Below are 19,054 nucleotides of genomic sequence, written 5' to 3'. Positions count from 1 at the left end.
ATCCAATTTCTGACACGCTTAAGCCCAAGTGGGGTCGCGAGGGGTGCTGGTGCCTATCTCCAGCTGTCTACGGGCGAGAGGCAGGGTACACCCTGGACAGGTCGCCAGTCCACAGACACACAGGACAAACAACCATTCACGCACACAATCACGCCTAAGGGGACTTTAGAGAAGCCAATTAACGTAACAGTCATGTTTTTGGACTGTGGGAGGAAGCCAGAGTACACGGAGAAAACTCACGCATTCTCAGGGAGAACATGCAAACTCCATGCAGAAAGACCCCAGGCAAGGAAATGAACCCATGACCAAAAGTAAAAAAAAAAAAAAAATTAATTCACTTGGTTTTCAAGATTTGAAGACATTTCAATACCTCTCGCTACCTCTCCAGGAAGCTTTCTCAATTCAAATGTCTCAAACCCATGACCTTCTTGCTGCAATGCAGCAGTACCCCACTGCTCCATTCAGCAGACCCTCAAAGAGTCATATTGGAGTAAAAAAAAAAAAAAAAAAAAGAGCCGCAAAAATGTAAAAGTCTTCTATAAGCCTCATATGGCAGCACTGGCTCTAAGTGTATTAGCCCACTACAAAAAAGACAATGTGGGCTTGAATATATAAGAAGCATTCATGATTAAATGTTTATCCTGAAGCAAATGTCACATAGTAGCATGAGGTGAGGGACGAGCAGTGAATGAGTCGATGCAATCAACTGGTTTTCCTTAGATAGAAAAACTTTGAATCAATTTGACTGGATGATCTGGTTGTAATGCATATCTATCAAAATTAAGTATGTTTCCTGCTGAGGTCTGAGCGCCAAAGACCAAGTAATAGTACCAATAAAGTTCTTCTAATTGTCTTTTCTCTTCCTGTGAGTTTTTCAGATTGAACTGGTAGATGGCTAGCCTGACGTAGTCCGACTCAATTCTAGTCAGAATATGAGTCTGATACTGCTCCATAGAGCTGTGATTATGGGGCGTGTTTTGAACGGACCAGGAAAAAAAATGCCTCTGCACTCAATTGGATAGACCTACAACCAATAAGAGCAACGGAGTGCGTGACGTATCTTAAGCGAGGCATAGTTGTTGTCCACAAAAATCAAAGCGTGCAGTTTCACGCCTAGAATAAGAAGGTGAGCCTTGATCGCGTTTCTCTGTTCCTCTTTTAAAATTAATTTGCTGTCGATATCTTCTAGAACAGACCTAATAGCAGAATCTACTCACCCAAACTCTCCAGCGGCAGCCATTATTGTTGTCGCCCAAGCGCGCTTTGGTCACGTGGTTGATAACGTTACTCTTGATCATCTGTCCATCATCGTATAAAGCCCGCCCTGACAATTTGATTGGATCGCCTGACAGTGGGCTTTAATACTCGCGCTACTATGGAGCAGAGCCAGACCGAACTTCCCCGACCTCAAACCTTGTGGGCGGGACTAAGTTCGGACTGGCACCCAGGCTAGTAGATGGCAGCTTTACAACCACATTACCACAGCTTTTATTTTTTACTTACTAGACCAAAGTTTTCATCAAGCGCTGGAACGCGTTACAGAGACTCATTAGACTGCATGTCTCTAAACAGATACATAAAGATGGCTGTTTTTACTATATATGGGTATGAAGTGGACATGCACATACAAAAAAATAGGCTGAATGTTAAAAAAACTGTAAATCATATCAAAGTCTTTGCATCAAACCTACCAAATCAATGCTTTTTTCTTGCACAAGCTGTTTACCCCAATGTTTACATTTGATCACTGCTGCACTTGAACAAATGGAAATGTCATCAGAGTGTGTACAAAACGAAATTTCGTGTATACAAAATGAGAATAAAGTCTGTCTAACAGGGTTGCTTTTCTCTGATATTTGTCTATGCTGTGGCTTTTATTGGTCTCTAAATTAAGATAAATGTAAATTTGAACTTTATCTGAACTTTTTAATAAAAATATTTGCATTTAGCTCTAATAATGAAACATTTCTGTTCTAAATTCCATCATTTACTGTACATGGACATAGCATTACATTTTATCAGCAACATCATTCTTTTTGAAACTTTAGAAAATGTACCTATTGCTAATAAAATGACGACGGCCAATCCGTGCCATTAGAGATTACTTGTGTTACCTCTCTATATAATCCAGCCACACTTTTATTTTTTTTAAATACAATAATAAAGTCGTATATAAGAAACATAATGTTCCTCAGAATTTTAAACCCAACAAACGAAGCACTGAGACAGAGATTGGTTAAAAGCAGCATCTATGCAGAAGGACAGCCCAGCATAAAAGAACAAAAACTTCAAAAATTTCAAAAGTTCGTTGGCATCTCAAAGACAAGGGACACCTGTTTGTAGACGGCAATATGCACATTTTGGACGGGAATGACAGGTGGTTTGAAAGGACCTAAAGAATGAGTCTGTATCAAATATTAGAAACCAACAATAAAGACACAAGGTAGACTCAGATGTCATTTTTCTTAATCCAAGTCCAGCTCCCCTCTGCTTAAGATCTAAAGATTGTCCTGTTGCACCATTTTCCTCCACAAAGCTGTTCCAGAGCCTGAGCTTTTGTTGCTTTATGTCTTGCAGGGGCTTTAAAGCTCAGTCTAAATGTGAATAAAGCCACAGTACATAGAACAGGTTTATGTAGTTTTCTCTATAACTTTGCCTAAAGATGTGATCTTTAACCAGAAATGAAGATACGAAGCACACCCAGAGCAGGATCCCTGCATTAGAAAATTTTCTGTGTTTCTGTGATAATTGAAATCAGGGATATAATACCACAACCACGACACTTTAAAAACAGCAGGAGACAGACAGGATCTATACGGCGGGATTTTGTTTGCAACCAGATATATCTTATAATTGGAAATTAGAAGAAAAATGCATTCCAGAAAATAAACTTTTAAGAATGTTCTAATTACAGAAGGAAATTTGTCAGATTTTGTTTTTTCAGATGTTTTTTTTTTTTTGTAAGATTTTTTTTTATGCCCTCTGCAATGTTTAAAAACTCAATCTGAAGGAGATTTTGAAAAATACAATTTGTAAAAAAAAAATCCTTAAAAAATAATACAATTTAAACGATAAAAACTAGAAAAATAGCAAAGTTACTCTCGAAACCTTTTTTGATTAAGAGTTTTTTTTCTTTTTTCAGACTTGCTTTTTTTTCTATTTACCACATGTATTTTTTGCTTCCAGCACAATGGAACAAAATCCACTCCATAGATCCATCACTCCTCCAGAATGCCGTATGAATACTACTAATTTAAAAGCCTAATTTTTTTTCACTCTGCTTTATTTTTAAAAGAACATCAAAGAAATTAGGTGTTTTGTGTCTCCTTCTATGCACAACAAGCCTAAAGTATCTCTTAAAGCGGTTGCTCTACTTTTTATTACAATTCTCATAAAACCTTATTTTTTCCCTAATCTTGCTGCTTGCCTTGTTGAGTTAGTCCGTAAAAATTCCTTATTTGTGACACTGTTGAACTTTCGTCTTTCTTTCTACCACCTTTGATAGCACCAAACTGTTGCACAGAGGCAACAATTTCCTTTGAACGCAGGATTGGTTTGAGGAACATGACATATTGAACGTGTCATCAACAATAAATAGCCTTGGCCGATGGTGCTTCTTGCGAGCGGTTGTTCTGACAGGCCCGGGCTGAAAATGTCAGGTTGTTATATAGCTGTCATCTCTGACTCGGTAATGAGGGAGATGATACCACTCAAGCTTGAGCTCTCAAATGGGTAATGCTAGGCACACAGGGGGGTCAGACTCATGTTGCAGGTTTTCTCTGTCATTTCCTGCTTCTGATCGGCTGCCATTGTCAAACTGTATTCCCGCCAATTACTGTCCCAGTTTGAGAGAGAAAATTGTTGGACAATAATGGGGAGGACGTGGCTTGTCTGCTGAGAGGCATTTTTCAGGCCACAGGGACCCTGGATTGAACCCAGTTTGTTTTTGGGTCACAATACGACATGAAGAATGAGAAATTTTTCTATCCTTTATTTTTAAATTTTTCCTTAAAATCTTACTGTGTTGCTCTGCATATAATCATTGTCTTACAAAAATATTCACACATATTGATAATCATAGATTTTGACACATTAAGCCCATAAATGATCATTTATTTCAATGATATATGATATTTCAATCTGAAAAACTCACACAAATAGAAAAGACAATAAGAAGAAATTATTGATACAATTACTTTAATCTTTGGCGCTCAGACCTCAGTGGGAAACATAGCGCTGAATTTTGATAGATATGCATGAACAGGAGCAAATAATAGGACTGTTACCCCCCCAGGCCTGAAACTGGTGGTAGAGTGGAGATAGATGAAGTTGGTCAGTCTGTAGACTGCTGGTTAGAGAGACGGTATGCTGAGCTTTATGGGGAGATCCAGTGGATCGCGTGAGCTGATACTAGAGCTTAACTCAGGGACCTAGAAGTTGGAAGTCCAGTTGGATAACACAGGCTGAGAGAACCTGTCCATGATGATCAAGCACGAAGAGACAGTGGAGAGGAAAAAAGCCCCCGTTGGGAAGGAACCTCTGGCAGAATCAGGCTCAACATTGCGGTCTTCTGCCGGACCGGTTGAAATGAGACGAGGAACGCAGTAAGAGTCCAGGAGGAATGACACTCTGATGAAACTTTAGCTACGATGGTGGAGGAGGGGCTGGAGGTGGGTTGAAACGGGGTCATCTGAATGAAGTCACACAGCGCATCCACCACCTGCACAGTAGGTAGAGGACAAGTGCGCATCGGAGGCCTTTTAAGATGAACTTTGGATGCTGATTGGCTTTCATTGAGGCGTGGTTTAAAGCTAATTGGCTGTGTCGCAGGTGGATGAAGGCAAGTAATCAGTTTCTTCAGTTCAACTTCCGCCTAGGCTTCATAATATTTATTGTGACCCATAATAGTTTAAATATTAAGATGGCAAAAAATGACCCTTTTTTTCTCTTATTTATAAACTAAAACCAGAAAGTGTGGCATGAATATGTATTTACCCCACATATACTTAAAAAACAGCGGATAAAATTCAGCTTCTTTGTGGTCTTCACAGCAGCTCTGCCGCAAGTCGTTATGACTTATCAGAGCTGGCAAAGGTTTTACACCAGAATCCTTTCTGCCGCAACCGGTTCTCCAAGTATGGAGTGAGTTTTGTTCCATAATTTTTGCAAGAAAGGTTTTTTTAAAAAGTTAATTTGAAAAGATAAACAGGGTAACCTTGCTGTTTTTTCTGTTTTATATATATAAATATAAAACTGCAAAGTTACTCTCAAAAAATATTTTTTATTTATATAAGTTTTTAAAAGCTTCTCTTCTGGATTTTTTTTTTTTTTTTGGTCAAATTCATATTAACGAAGCATTGTCTTTGCAACAATAATGTAAGAACATTGACTCATACCTGCCTGGCAGACACCATGGGGACTCCACTAAATAAAATTCAACTAATGGGTAAAAAAAGTCCACCTGTATGTGATGTAATCTTCATATAAACCCAGCTGGTCTCTAAAATCATTTGAAGTTTGTTACTCTGTTAAACGGACCAAACTCTATGATCTATCTAGTGTTTCTCCACTTACTGCTTCCTCCAGCTGTAAAACTGTAGCAGCGCATATGGATAGCACAAGCTGCCATTTACAAAGACGTGGCCTTCCATCTTGAGTCACAGGCTGGTCAAGGACATTATCAAAGAAGTGGCCAGGACCCCGTGGTAACTGAGAAACAGCTGTAGGTGATAAAATCCATCACTAGTTGGCTGTGCACTCTACAAATCTGGCATTTTATTTATCGAGTTTGCATGTGCACAAAATAAGGGCTTCGAACTTTTATATAAACATTTTTATGCAAAATTTTTCATTTATTAAAAAAAAAACAAAATGTAGTGGAAGTATGCGTTACGACTCATGTGAACGGTACACATATTTTTAAGGACAGAGGAAAACAGCGATACTGACAGCGAGGAGAAGAATTGAAGCCAACATTAGTCCTCTCAGAGGATCGGTATTATTTTATTAAAAACAATAAATATAGGAGGTATTAAAAATATTAATTTTAATTACTCAAGTAAAAGTATAAATCCTACAGTTTAAAACACTTTTGTTAGACTTAAGTTTTGTCATTTCGTATATACAGAGTTTAAATAAGACCACATTTCTCTTTTGTACAGCTTTTCATGACAGTGCAGCATTGATCAAATTTAAACAGTGTTGGAGGAAAAAACAGAGTGCAAGAAAAAAAATGCATTGATATGGAAGTTTAGAGCATTAAATATATATGGTGTGATTTTGCAGTGTTTTGGTTTGGTGTTTGTAGAACTTAGAGTATCAACTTAAGGTTTTTATTCAGGTAAAAATATAAAAGTACAATTTTTAAAACTACTTAAATTATAAAAGTAAATGTAATACAAGAAAAAAGGTTAAGGACCAATGCTTTACTACACTACCCTGTTAAAGGAAGATTTTTCTGAAATCCTGGATGATACTTATTATATTTGATTTTTTTAGTTTTATAACTAATAGTAACAGTGTCAAATTTAACTTTGCATCATCTTGAAAAATTATTTATTTTTGTATGTGATGAACAATAAGTTGGGACAGCACTAAAACCAACCACATAGAAATGAATTGTCTGGATAAAACAAATTATTTTGATGATTTAATAAACATCCAGAGGCAAAAAGGGGCAAAAATACGAAATACTGATAACCAAAAACAAGAAAACCTTATCTGAAAACACACATGGGGAGCAAGGAGACGACAGAGGAACAAAACAACAATGAGAAACCAGCAAACAATGACTGAACATGAGGTGTATAAATGGGAGACTGAACAAAGACCAGGCTAATCAGCAGATTGGGAGCAGGTGTAGATAGAGAAGTCTAGAAGGGAGCTACGAAAAAAATTGTGACACAAGAGGGCAGCAGAGGGCAAAGAATACCTTTATAACTGAAAACACACAAAAGAAAACATAAACAGAACCAAAAAGTGCAGTCCTGACACTTTGTAACTTGACACTTCTGATAAATATAGATCTACATCATAAACATTTAGTATTGCAATATTACAGCTTCTTATACTGGTGGAACACAACTATATAAGGACCTTTAATATAATGTTAAAAAGCCTATGAGCGGCTTAAATCTTTCTCACTATCACTTTTTTCTCCCCCCCCCCCCCCCCCCCCCCCACCTATGATTTACAGGGCGAGTCAAACCAAAGATCACTACATAAATTAAACACTCACTTTGATTGCTTTTAGGCTGTTTACGAGTGTAGTGATGGATTCTGGTCTGCAGAACATCAAAACTATGAGAATTAGGAGGAAACATGTTCTCAAGGATAACCAAGTTGTCTGTCTATTGACGTCCCTCTAAAAATACACTTAGTTCACGCTGTATTTATAATTAACCCTATGTTAATTAAATGTATATTGATTTAAAATAGTTTTAAGAATGTTTTTAATTGGTTAACTTATAATTTAAATGTTTTTTTTATTATGTAAAGGGACATTTAATTATTTTAATTTTGTACTTTACAATACAGCAAAATATCTAATATTTAAATCATGTGTTACATTAAATGTTACACCTGCTTATTTTATGGTAAATGTTTCATGGGACATTCACATTAATGTATTTCATAATATATTTTTTGCCCTCCACATACCTCAGGTATCACAATCCAGTGATTGGAAAAAATCTTGTGACTCCCAACCTGCTGAAGGGGGGTCCCGACCCATACTTTGGGAACATTGCTCCTTTATCTAGGTGCTGTATGGGATCCAGTATTAGACAGACTGACCTAGCTGCCCTTCATACGTAAACAGGAGCAGATCAGTGAGGACAGACCTAATGTGGAAAAAACAAAAAAGAAAATAAATATGGATAGCCAGGATTTTATGGGATATTAAAGATTTGAAATGCATTTGAAAATTATAGTCAGATTATTTAAAACAGGTAAAAAAAAATCTCTGGGGTTAATTTCCGTTTTTATCATAGTAAATATCCCCAAAGGTTTCCAAAATAATCAACAATTAACTCTCTGATTGGAGAAACTTTTATGAACAAAATAATTCTGTGAATGAATCCATAAAACTGAGACATTGCAGCCATGAGTGGTTCTAGACAAGGGTCGGCCGGGGGCCAGTGCCCCCCTAGAACTGGTTCTGGCCCCTGTACTGAAAACAGACAGAACAATATTTTGCTTTAGACAAGCAGTGCACTACTTGTAGTGCACATTTCTTTAAGTATTTTACTTCGATTTAAGGCGGAAAGACAATTTGCAGATGGACTAAGATGATTTATGTGTGAAATAAGAAATTAAGAATACTTGTTCCATTTCGTCTAGAACCCTTCACTGATTACAGCCACCTGCACAGAGCACAGTACTGCCTTCTGCCTTTAATCTCCTTCATATAATCCCTATATAAATCTGCTTTTTTTTTATTTGTGATTCTTTTATTTCTCATATTACTATTGTTGCTACCAAACATATTTTTCCAACTGTCCACCAGTTCTGCCTTGATTAAACTGTTTCAACTGTTTTAGCTCTCTTCCCTGCGGTTGCCATTGGTAACTATAAAATAACTTTGATCAGCTGGCTCATTTAATTAAACATGAAGTTCATGCGGTGCTTCACATGGACCAATCTGGCCCTGAAAAAGGGAGAACAGAAGGTGGAAACTTGCTTGTTTTAGTGCATTTGCATGGCTTGATAAATATGAAATGTTTTTGTTTCCACCATTTTGTTTTTTGATTGTTAGTATTAAAGATTCCATGCATTATTTTTTTTAAATGACCCCTGTTCTTCTTGGATGGGCCAAGTGGTAAAAGTGTTCAATTCAGTTTATTTCTATAGCGCCAATTCACTACATGTCATCTCAAGGCACTTTACAGTTCACCAGATCATACAGTCAAATTGATTCACAGTTTAATTGTTTTGGTCAATGGTACCAAAATGTTACTTGTTTTAATAGAAATTGTTATGCAAAGCAGTCTATGACTTATGTCTTAGACTTTACAGCAATCCCTCAAACCAAGTGCGCATGCAGTGATAGTGGAGAGAAAAAAACGTTAACAGAAAGCAATCTCCAGCTTAACCAGGCTCAGTGTAGGCAACCATCTGCTATATCTGACTGGGGTTCATGGAAGCAGACATGCAAAAGGAACACAGAAGCACAGATTTATATAGTCAACTTTATTTTGTTAGAAAACTTATCACTAAACCAACTCCACAGGTGAATCTGTCTAGGGAATAAACAGCTAAGCTATGAGATAGTTTTCATTTCAAAGAGTTGAAAAAAAGCACATAAAGTTATATACAATTAAAGCTGAGCTCTTACCTATGTCTAGGAGAGAGGCAGGACTAAGCACTGAAAAACAGACCGACTATCAACTAGCATCTAGGGTTTTGATGACAGTAGAGAACAGATGAAGCTACTATGATAAGAAAAGCAGAGAGAACATAAAGTTATGGGTTGAACTAACAAGTCGTGTAGAATTGGAGAACAGAAGAAAGAGAATGATAAAAAGCGGTCCCCATGTCCTCAGGCACCCTAGTCCTATAGCAGCAGGATTCAAATACCAATGATGTATAAGAAGGACACAGCCAGTGTTAACATTTTAGTTAGAAAATAACCTTGGAAACCCTGTATCACATTTTCCTACTTTTCGTAAATCTACTATTTGTTGCTTTTTGTAAACAACACTAAGGAGTGTGGATATAATGCTGCAAAATATAAAAATACCAAAAACATACAGATTCTTTGGCCAAGCTCTGTACTTTATCCCCCTTTGGGGTGTTCTGGGAGGAATTGTTTGGAGTAAAACATAAATCACTGGAGCATATTTGTTGGTGGTAACTATTTATTTTTATCTTTGTGAGTTCAAAATACACCAAAATGTCCATGGATAAGGACAGAAACTCTGGACAAATGAAAAAATAATGGGAAGAAAGAGAAATAACTGCTAAATTGCAGGTGTTTTTTGTCTGTCCCTCCAGGATGAACCAGGCCCCTACTGATGGGTTTGAGGAAGATGTAGGAACACGAACAACTCATCACGTCATGTACCCAGAGAGTGCCATAGACTTGGACAACACCACCAGTCTGGTGCTGATCCCTTTCAAAGTTCTGGACCTGCAGTGGATTATCAGTGCTCTGACAACTGGCACAATAAAACAGTAAGTTCTGTTTGGAACTGCACCACAGTGGTCATTGCTTCTCAAACAGGAGTACAATATTGAATATATGGTGAAAGTCAAAGCATTATTGCAAAATGATGTAAAAGTGAAAAATAATAACAGATTCCTAACCATAACTTAATGTTTGGACAATATTTCACTTGCCTCCAAAACCCATCATGAGGGAAATGCTGTGCAAATGTAAATGTTGCAGATATTTTGCTTTATATTCTAAATTACTATCAAACAGGCTGAGTTTAAACAAAAAGTTTTAAACAAAACTGTCATGTAGAGCGATGTTTTCTAACTCTTTTTTAACTTGTGTACCTCTTTGGGCATTTTTTATACCCAAAGAGTGAATACCACTATATGACAAAAGTATTGATGACTGTCCAAAAGTGAAAGACTATTTAGATTGAGAAACAGAACAGAGAGATACAAAAGAAATTTCCATATATTCTGAAATTTCAATATATTATTATTTTCTAATCTAATTTAATTTGTTATCCTCTTTTATATGTTCTATCTATCCATCCATCTACCGTAAATCCCATAATATAGGACGGGGCCTTTATTTCACTCAGCTACATCTTGGTTCAGGCCATTATTGGAAGGAGGCCAGAATTAGAGGCAGGCCTCTATTTCTATTTGATCAAAACAGATTTTTTGTCTCTTTGAACCTTTAAAATACTCGGTTCATTTATAGAAAAAGTACAGTTACCATAATGGTATACAGACCATTATTCAGACATCTTCCAGCAGCTGCAATTTTTCTGCACGGGAATATGGGAAAAAAAAAAAAAAGACAGAGTGGAATCTTGGCCAAACTGATTTGCGAAACAACGTTTTTTTTTAAATTAATGGAAACTGTTCTGCAATCACAGCAAAAAAAATGTTCTGCCTTTCAGATCAGAACGATTGTGTGGCTGGTTATACTCCTGCAGCAGTGTGTCGCAGTGAGCTTGACGCAGACATTGGTTGAATTGTAAAGGGCTATATTAATAAACTGAAAACTGAATTTTGATTTATGCTTTATATGGTCTGCGCTATACACTATGGGTCTAGATACGGCCGAGGCGGTGAGAAAGTGGGGGGAAGTAGTCCGACAACAGAGGGATTAGACGGCGAAAAAGACCGGAGATCCAGGTGGAAAAAGGGTCCTAGCGTTCTCACGCACCTCACTCTTCTAGCTGGTCCAACTTCACGAGTTGTTTTCCGCAAATTCGGTCATAAAAACAAAACAAGTCGACCTCCTGTCTGCGGCACTGTCTGCCCTAAGGATGGGACTTACCATGCTAATGGCTTGGATTCGTTAGCAAACATTGCCCCCCTGTGGTACTTGTATGTTACTATCACAGGTTGTTGAGGACTGCCCGGGAACATTGTTGGCTCTGATTATAGCCACAGCCTGTATAAAAGTCCGGCCATTATTTACCTCTGCCAACAGCCAGACAGGCCATTATTAGAGACTAAGCATGCCTGTAGCGACAGTGGAAAGGAAAACTCCCTTTTAACAGGAAGAAACCTCCAGCAGAACCAGGCTCAGTATGAGCGGCCATCTGCTGAGGCCGACTTGGGTTTAATGAGGCAGAAGCAGACGTATAGCCCTTACCCACTCGCCGAAAAACCTGTTTAAACACGTGAACAATCGTTTTTAGTGATAGTGATAGCAGCTGACAGACGTGTGTCTACCCGAGTAAAACAACTCGGCAAGCCGACACAACTCTGTTTACATTCGATAGACAAGGCGCCACGCTGGTGAGAGGGATTCGGTCAGATAAAAGAGCAAAATAATAAAGAATACTGACTACGCACTGGTCCTGTCCATGCCAAAAAATAGCATTGGCGCAAAACTAGTTTTAACCGTAACTTTGTTTTACATTTGTCACAATGAACATTTTAAACATGGTTATTGCTTAACATTTAATGCCCTCACCTATCCTCCCTGTCAAGCCGCAGATGCATTATCATGCATGCTGCATGTGTCCCACTCCCAGATTCATTTCCACTGCTCTAACACCAGATTGCCATCCAGTCACACACTAACGGTTTTTCTACAGAGGTAAAACAGAGCTGCTGCCAAGCAAAGCCAGAGCTAATAAATCAATCATTCCATTATGAGAAGGTGAACATTTCCAGGCAAATGCTACTCATAAGTGTAGAGTTGTCCTGCTGCCAAAGTAATCTGTCTGCATCATTAAGTTTTAACCCAACTGGCCGGAATTTCAGGTTCAACCCCCAAAATCCATCAAATCTGAACTCTGTTCTGTGGATTTAGCTTCATTTTAAAGCAGTCTGGGCTCTAAAATGAGTTTATGTGAAAGGACAGAGTGCTATTTGTCCTCATTTGCATTCAAAGAAGACATTTTTCATTCCTCACCAAACATGGGCTCCCCAGCAGGTGCTGCACACACACCTCTATTTAAATATTTAGTGTCTTCACTTTCAGCTTCACACCAGATGCTCTCGTGTGACAAATGGTGGAAAGTGCAAAAAAGAAAATATGGAAAGTAAGTGTGGGCTTTTAGTCCTGTACCTGTTCATCAGGTTAAATTAGTTCAATTCACGCAGGTTCAATGAGGAAAGGCAGTTTTATTCTTTGTTTCTTTAGAATGAAAGAAGCTATAATTTTGTCGTGTGTCTGTTTTCTGCAGCACATATTTACCTGTTATGCCCAGAATAAAGGCAAACAAAGATAAGGTGAGTTTAAACATGCTCATTAACAAGGTGTTCTCATTCAATTCAAATGCATATAACTGAATCTATTTATTTTTTTGCTATTTTAGGTTTTGATTTACAGTCCAACATTTTTCAAATACGTCCACGAGTCCTGGCTGGAAGGTCATGGACGATATCCCTCAACTGGCTTCCTTAGTTTGCTGCTCGCTCTCCACATATGTGACCAGGTAAGAACTCTTCAATCAGTCGTCTGGAAAAAAGTGGAGATGAAGCCAAACTGCTGCCAACCAATCGCAATCCATCTGTACGGACAGCAAGGATCAGTAGAAGCAGAGGGGCTTTCTGTAGCTCTGGAGGAGCTGCAGAAATCTTCAGCTCAGATATTAGAATCTATGAGCCCTATAGAGTTAATTTTGTTCATTTTTATTGCTGAAAGCAAAGAACATCTTTTGAAAATGTCAATTTGAAAGAACTATACAATCCTGAAAACAAATACTTTTAGTCCAAAAAGGGTTTTTTTTTTCAACTTTTTTAGTTCTTTCATATTTGTTTCATTTTATTTTATTTAAATAATTTTTCTAGTTAGTGATTTTTCATTTGTTTCCATTTTTCATATATTTTAACGTTTTTTAATCATATATTTTTGAAATGTGAATTTCTAAAATCTTTTTCAAATTGAATTTTTAGTTATATTTGTTTTTTCAGATTGAGTTTTTTTAATCTTCTTTTCGAAAGGTGTTTTACAGATCCCATTCTCTTTTAAAATTTGATTAAATTCTAATATGAGTATATTAAGTTTGGTTTTGAGAGAAACTTTGCTTTCTACTTATATTATTTTTTTTTCACTTTTTATCAAATTTTCCCTTTTCAGAATTCCCTTCCTGCAGATCATATTCTTATCGCTTCAGGGGGCGGGATTTCCTCTGGCGTGAGGAGCAAAGCAACATTTCTATTGGTCTGCTGGACATTAGCAAAAACATATTTTTGGTCCATGTGCTCGTCAAGAGCCAGCATTTGTATTGGGCTGGAGGTGAAGAGAATGTGATCTATGAAACGCAATTTGAAAATAAAGCAAGCCGTAAATCTCGATCTGAAAAGCACAAAATAATTATGATAAATATTAAATCAGGAAATACATGGAAAAGGAAAATCTTTTACAAAAATGATTTTTTTTTAAAATACAATATGACAAATTTGTTTTTTAACAATATATAAGAATAAGAAATAGTTAAATCGGAAAAATGCAAAGTTTCATTTCTAAATTGCATTTCTCTTTTCAAATAAGAACAGAGCCAAAAGTAAAGTTATGTATGAATATTTATATTTTTTAAAATATATGATATTTGAAACCAATTAATTACATATTTGAAATATTACAAATGAAAAAGAAAAGAGAAGGAACACTAATATGTTTTCTTTTCATCATTAAACTTATTAAAACCAATGGCCACAGCAGGTTAAGCAAAGCTACATGTGACTTCCCTCCAGTGAGCTTCCTCCATGCTAGCTTTACCTCCAGGTTCATCACATATATTAAGTTAGCTTGTGTAAAAAAGAGAAACACACACTTTAAAGCTACAGTGTGTAATTTTCAGCGACATCTAATATCCAGACTGCAGACCGCAGCAACATGAACATCTCCCCCCCACCGCTTCTCCCCCCCAACAGTACGGCGAGCGTTACGGGACAAAATGTCTTCCACGACGTCCGCATCACCTACCTTCTCAAGTGATGATGGCATAATACTGCCATCTATTGTTCAGTACCGTCTCAGTTCATCTCTCTCAACTTGCCGTAGTTACTTTCGAGCGTAATGGGCGATCTCGCAATCGCTAGTTTGTTTGCTCTGCGCTGCTGTAGCGCAAAGATGTCTGCCTCCATGGCTGCGAGACTCGCTCCTATGTAATTATAAATAACGAATTTTAAGGCAACGCAAATATTAAGGTTAAGAGGCTGAGCTCGTAGATGATGATAAATAACATAGTTATGTATAATATATTACATTTCTGACTGTATATCCCTGTAATTATTACACACTGTAGCTTTAAGAAACATCAGTGTCTTTATTTGAAGCACTTCTGTTTAAAACAAGCTTCTTCCCTATTCATTAAAGTTACTAAAACCCAACATTTTGCTCAAGAAAAGGAGAGATATTTCTATAAATATATGAATCAACTGAAAGTTAACAATGTGCATAAGTAAATATAACTAAATAAATATACCTAATTACTAGCAAAAGTACAGTAGTATGGCTACTTTAAAAAAAAATATTATTCAAGTAGAAATAGAAGCTGGTTTCTACCACTTGAAAGTAAAAATTGGAATTTTTTCATAATTAAGATTTAAACTTTGTTATGAGATATTTTGTCATAATTATGATGTATAAAATGTTTCACGACAATGAATAGTTAATGTTGCACCATTACCAATACAAGTATCAGGCGGGGCCCCGATCGAGCACTAAAATGGTATCGATATCGGCGAGTACCAACAAATAGGGCACCAATACCATTTTTAAAGCCAAAAGTTTATTCAACTATTGTCACCCATTCCAGGTAGGCAATAAAAAGTTCTACTGGATTCACTTTGTATTAATCTTTTTCCTGCTTCACAAAGGTAGGCAGCAGCTTGACAAAGCCATGATGGCAATTATTTTAAATCCAAGTAGTATGCAGTTCTTCATATATATACACACACACATCAATTTCAAACAGATGGTATCGGTATGGTATCGATATCAGCCAATACTGCACAGCCAGGTATCAGGCCAAAAAAATGGCATCAGCACAACAACAAAAAACAGGGTAGGCAATAATAAGCTTTGCTTCAGCCTATTCCTTTTTTTTTTTTGGTAAATTGTTGGTTTTGTTTTGTTTTGATATTGTTGTTTTGTTGTTTAATGTTGGATTATTTGCTAAAAAAATAAAGTGAAAGTGAAAATAATAACCCATTATTATAAGTTTGAAGCTATTGTTACGAGATAATTATTGCATAATTATGACTTCAAAAGTCAAAAACATGACTTAGTATCTCATTATTATGAATTTAAATCTCATGGTCATGACAGGTTATGTGCAATTCTGTTCTTGATGAGTAAAAGTGACACTACTTTAACAGTTTTTACTCCAATAAAAGTAGAAAGTAGTCATTTTAGAATGAATTGAGTAGAAGTACTTGGTAAAATGGCTAATCAAGTACTGAGTCATTGCTGGCTTCTAAAATCTGATTTAATGGTTAAAATGATCTAATCCGACAGAGAGGTGTGTGAATTCTGTTAAAGTATAAATAAATAATAATAAATAGCATGATTTCAAAACACTGTTCCAAATAAATTTGTCAACATAAATGATTAAAAGCTATTTTCTAGTAGGTGATGCATATACGTCAGGAAAGATACTGTAACAAACTTCCAGAGAGAATATCTATTGATCTTTGACTTGCTCCAGTAGGAAAAGTAACCAAGAGCAGCAATACTCTCACCAAAATATTACTTTAGTTAAAGTAAAAAGTATAGTTTTTCTCTAAAAGTAAATTAAATAAATATGACTGACTAAATGTAGCAAACTATTAGCCACCTCTGGGAGTTAGCTGGAGATTAGGGTGATGGTGGAGAGACCTTCTGACCTCAAAGGCTTTGAGTTCATCACTAAAGATAAGCTATTAGTGGAAACATGAGAGAAAGGCTGGTGGGTAAGCATTAAAAGAAACGCTTTGATTTCTGTCACATTTAAAAACATTTATCCGCTGATTATTAATAAGTTTTCAAGTCATTTCTTACTGTGCCTTTTTTTATATTTATAAATTAAAAACAGATATTTTTACAACTTAAATGTTGCTTTATGTTACAAACGGCTTACAAGCATGCTCCTCATGCTGACTTTAGTTTTCCTGAATTCTGATTTCTAATGCATTTTGGGGGAATCAGAAATAGTGGTGTCAATATTAAGATATTGGAAATTAAAGAAATAATCCAGGCCTGCTATAGACTGATATTGACAGGGATTGAACTGCTTTTCTGTTTCAGGTCAGTGTGTTTGGATTCGGTGCCGACCAGTACGGAAACTGGCACCACTACTGGGAGGAGAACCATTTGGCCGGCGCTTTCAGACACACGGGAGTCCATGATGGAGATTATGAGTATAATGTCACCTTGCTGCTGGCGGACAAGCACAAAATCCGGATGTTCTCTGGCAGATGATGCCAAGCGTGGGAAGGAACGTCATCAACCTTCAAATAAAAACAAACATCATTTCATGGTGTCTTCAAACATCTGTGCTTTATGTATTTTACACAGCCGTGTTGTTTTGTATTAGCTGAAGCTGCTGCCGTGGTAATTGGAAAACCAATAAAGATTTTTTTTTTTTTTCACTGCCGCTTTCCAGAAGCTGTTCCTCCCTAGACTGAGCAGGCAGGAAGGAAATAAAGATGCCAAAATCATGATTATCTCTTTCCCTCTATTTTCTTTTTTTCACCTCACCCTCTTTTTTGCAGTGAAACACTGTCGACTTCTTAAGCTCGTGTACCAAAGGTTAATGAAAAAGAAAAGGAACAAAGCTGTTCTATCAGCAGCATAAAAGACGATGCGCTGCATTTTACTGCGTATCTATGCGAACAGAGAGCAGGATTTAAGGCCGGATTGCTTAAAAAAGGCCTACATTTAAAGCTTTAAAACGCCCACATTTATGACCAAAAAAAACAGCTTCTAAACCCCATTGACTAAAGTGTAAACGTTATTTTGAAATAATCAAAAAGGGGGAGTTCAGGTATCTTGGTTTAATGGCCCCAGTTTTTATGGCCTTGATCAGTTTGCACATTACTCATTTTTATCACGTTACTCTTTGCTTGCATCTTTGTAGACGTTTGACGATCGAAGATCATTTTAAAACTCATTCCCTTATTAAAAAAAAAAAGCTAATCACAATGTGGCATTTGTAAAAAAATATATTGATAAATAAAGCTACTGTGCAGCAAATACTTTTTTTCATACTGCAAGCATTTCTAGCAAACAATAAAGTTTAATTATGAATTTACTTAATTACTCTATTGGCAGTTGACTCAAATTTTGCATTAAAAAAATGAACCTACCTTATTTTTCTCACATGTCGTCATAGATTCGAATAAATATGTTTTTTTCCATGTAGGAGCGATTTTAGTCGATCCTTTTATTTATCTTTTGTAAGCTTGATGCTGCCGTTCTCCTGTATCTGTGTCTTTAAATTTGGTTAAAATAAAAAAATGCATTGAGTATAATGAATCTTGATCAGTTTATTTCACTTGAATTGACCCACCATTGATCTTTCAAGCAATTGTTAGCCCGCTATCATGCTAATACCAGCTGCAGAACTTATTAAATGTGTTTAAACAAGTGAGAATTAGTCCTTTTTTTGCGTTTCAGTGCATCCAGTGCAAAAGTTATATTGAAATAATCAAAATGGGAGAGTTAAGATATCTTGGTTTAATGGCTCCCGTTTTTATGGCCTTGATCAGTTTTCACATTACTCATTTCCATCACGTTGCTCTTTGCTTGAGTCCTTGTAGACGTTTGCAATCGAAGATCATTTTAAAACTCATTCCCTTATTTAAAAAAAAAAAAACCTAATCACAATGTGGCTACTTTGCAGTAAATATTTTTTTCATACGAGTATTTCTATCAAACAATGAAATTTAATTTTTTGCCAGTTGACCTAAATTTGCATAAAAATAAAGAGATTTTAGCTACTATCTCAAAAACCCTTATGACGAGGACTCAAACGAGGCACGTGACGTCGCCCGGTACGGCGGAGCCGGGACCCCACCCTGGAGCCAGGCCTGGGGTTGGGGTTCGTCGGCGAGCGCCTGGTGGTCGGGTTCTTCCTCGCGGGACCCGGCCGGGCCCAGCCCGAAGGAGCGACGCGAGGCCATCCCCCAGTGGGCCCACCACCTGCAGGGGGAACCATGAGGGACCGGTGCAAAGAGGATTGGGCGGCAGCCAGAGGCGGAGACCTCGGCGACCTGATCCGCGGGCGCTTGAACTAGCTCTGGGGACGTGGAATGTCACCTCACTGGGGGGGAAGGAGCCCGAGCTTGTGCGGGAGGTGGAGCGATACCAGCTAGAAATAGTTGGGCTCTCCTCTACGCACAGCCAGGGCTCTGGAACCCAGCTCCTTGAGAGAGGCTGGACTCTCTTCTACTCTGGAGTTACCCGCGAGGAGAGGCGGAGGGC

General features: G+C 37.2%; 1 protein-coding gene across 1 annotated transcript in view; it reads left to right on the top strand.

The window, feature by feature from the left end:
- Positions 1-18,516, top strand: part of LOC119785226 (CMP-N-acetylneuraminate-beta-galactosamide-alpha-2,3-sialyltransferase 1-like) — a 73,259-nt gene extending 54,743 nt beyond the window's left edge. The window contains exons 3-6 of the mRNA XM_038287731.1: positions 9,994-10,173; positions 12,828-12,873; positions 12,960-13,079; positions 16,877-18,516. Of these exons, the coding sequence (XP_038143659.1) occupies positions 9,994-10,173; positions 12,828-12,873; positions 12,960-13,079; positions 16,877-17,050 (520 nt within the window). The 3' untranslated portion in view covers positions 17,051-18,516. The remainder of the gene's footprint in view (positions 1-9,993; positions 10,174-12,827; positions 12,874-12,959; positions 13,080-16,876) is intronic.
- Positions 18,517-19,054: the final 538 nt, after the last annotated feature.

This window comes from Cyprinodon tularosa, unplaced genomic scaffold (genome assembly GCF_016077235.1).
Source record: "Cyprinodon tularosa strain WSP-4 unplaced genomic scaffold, ASM1607723v1 ctg244, whole genome shotgun sequence".
Taxonomy (NCBI): domain Eukaryota; kingdom Metazoa; phylum Chordata; class Actinopteri; order Cyprinodontiformes; family Cyprinodontidae; genus Cyprinodon; species Cyprinodon tularosa.
This window is presented reverse-complemented; position numbering and strand designations above follow the sequence as displayed.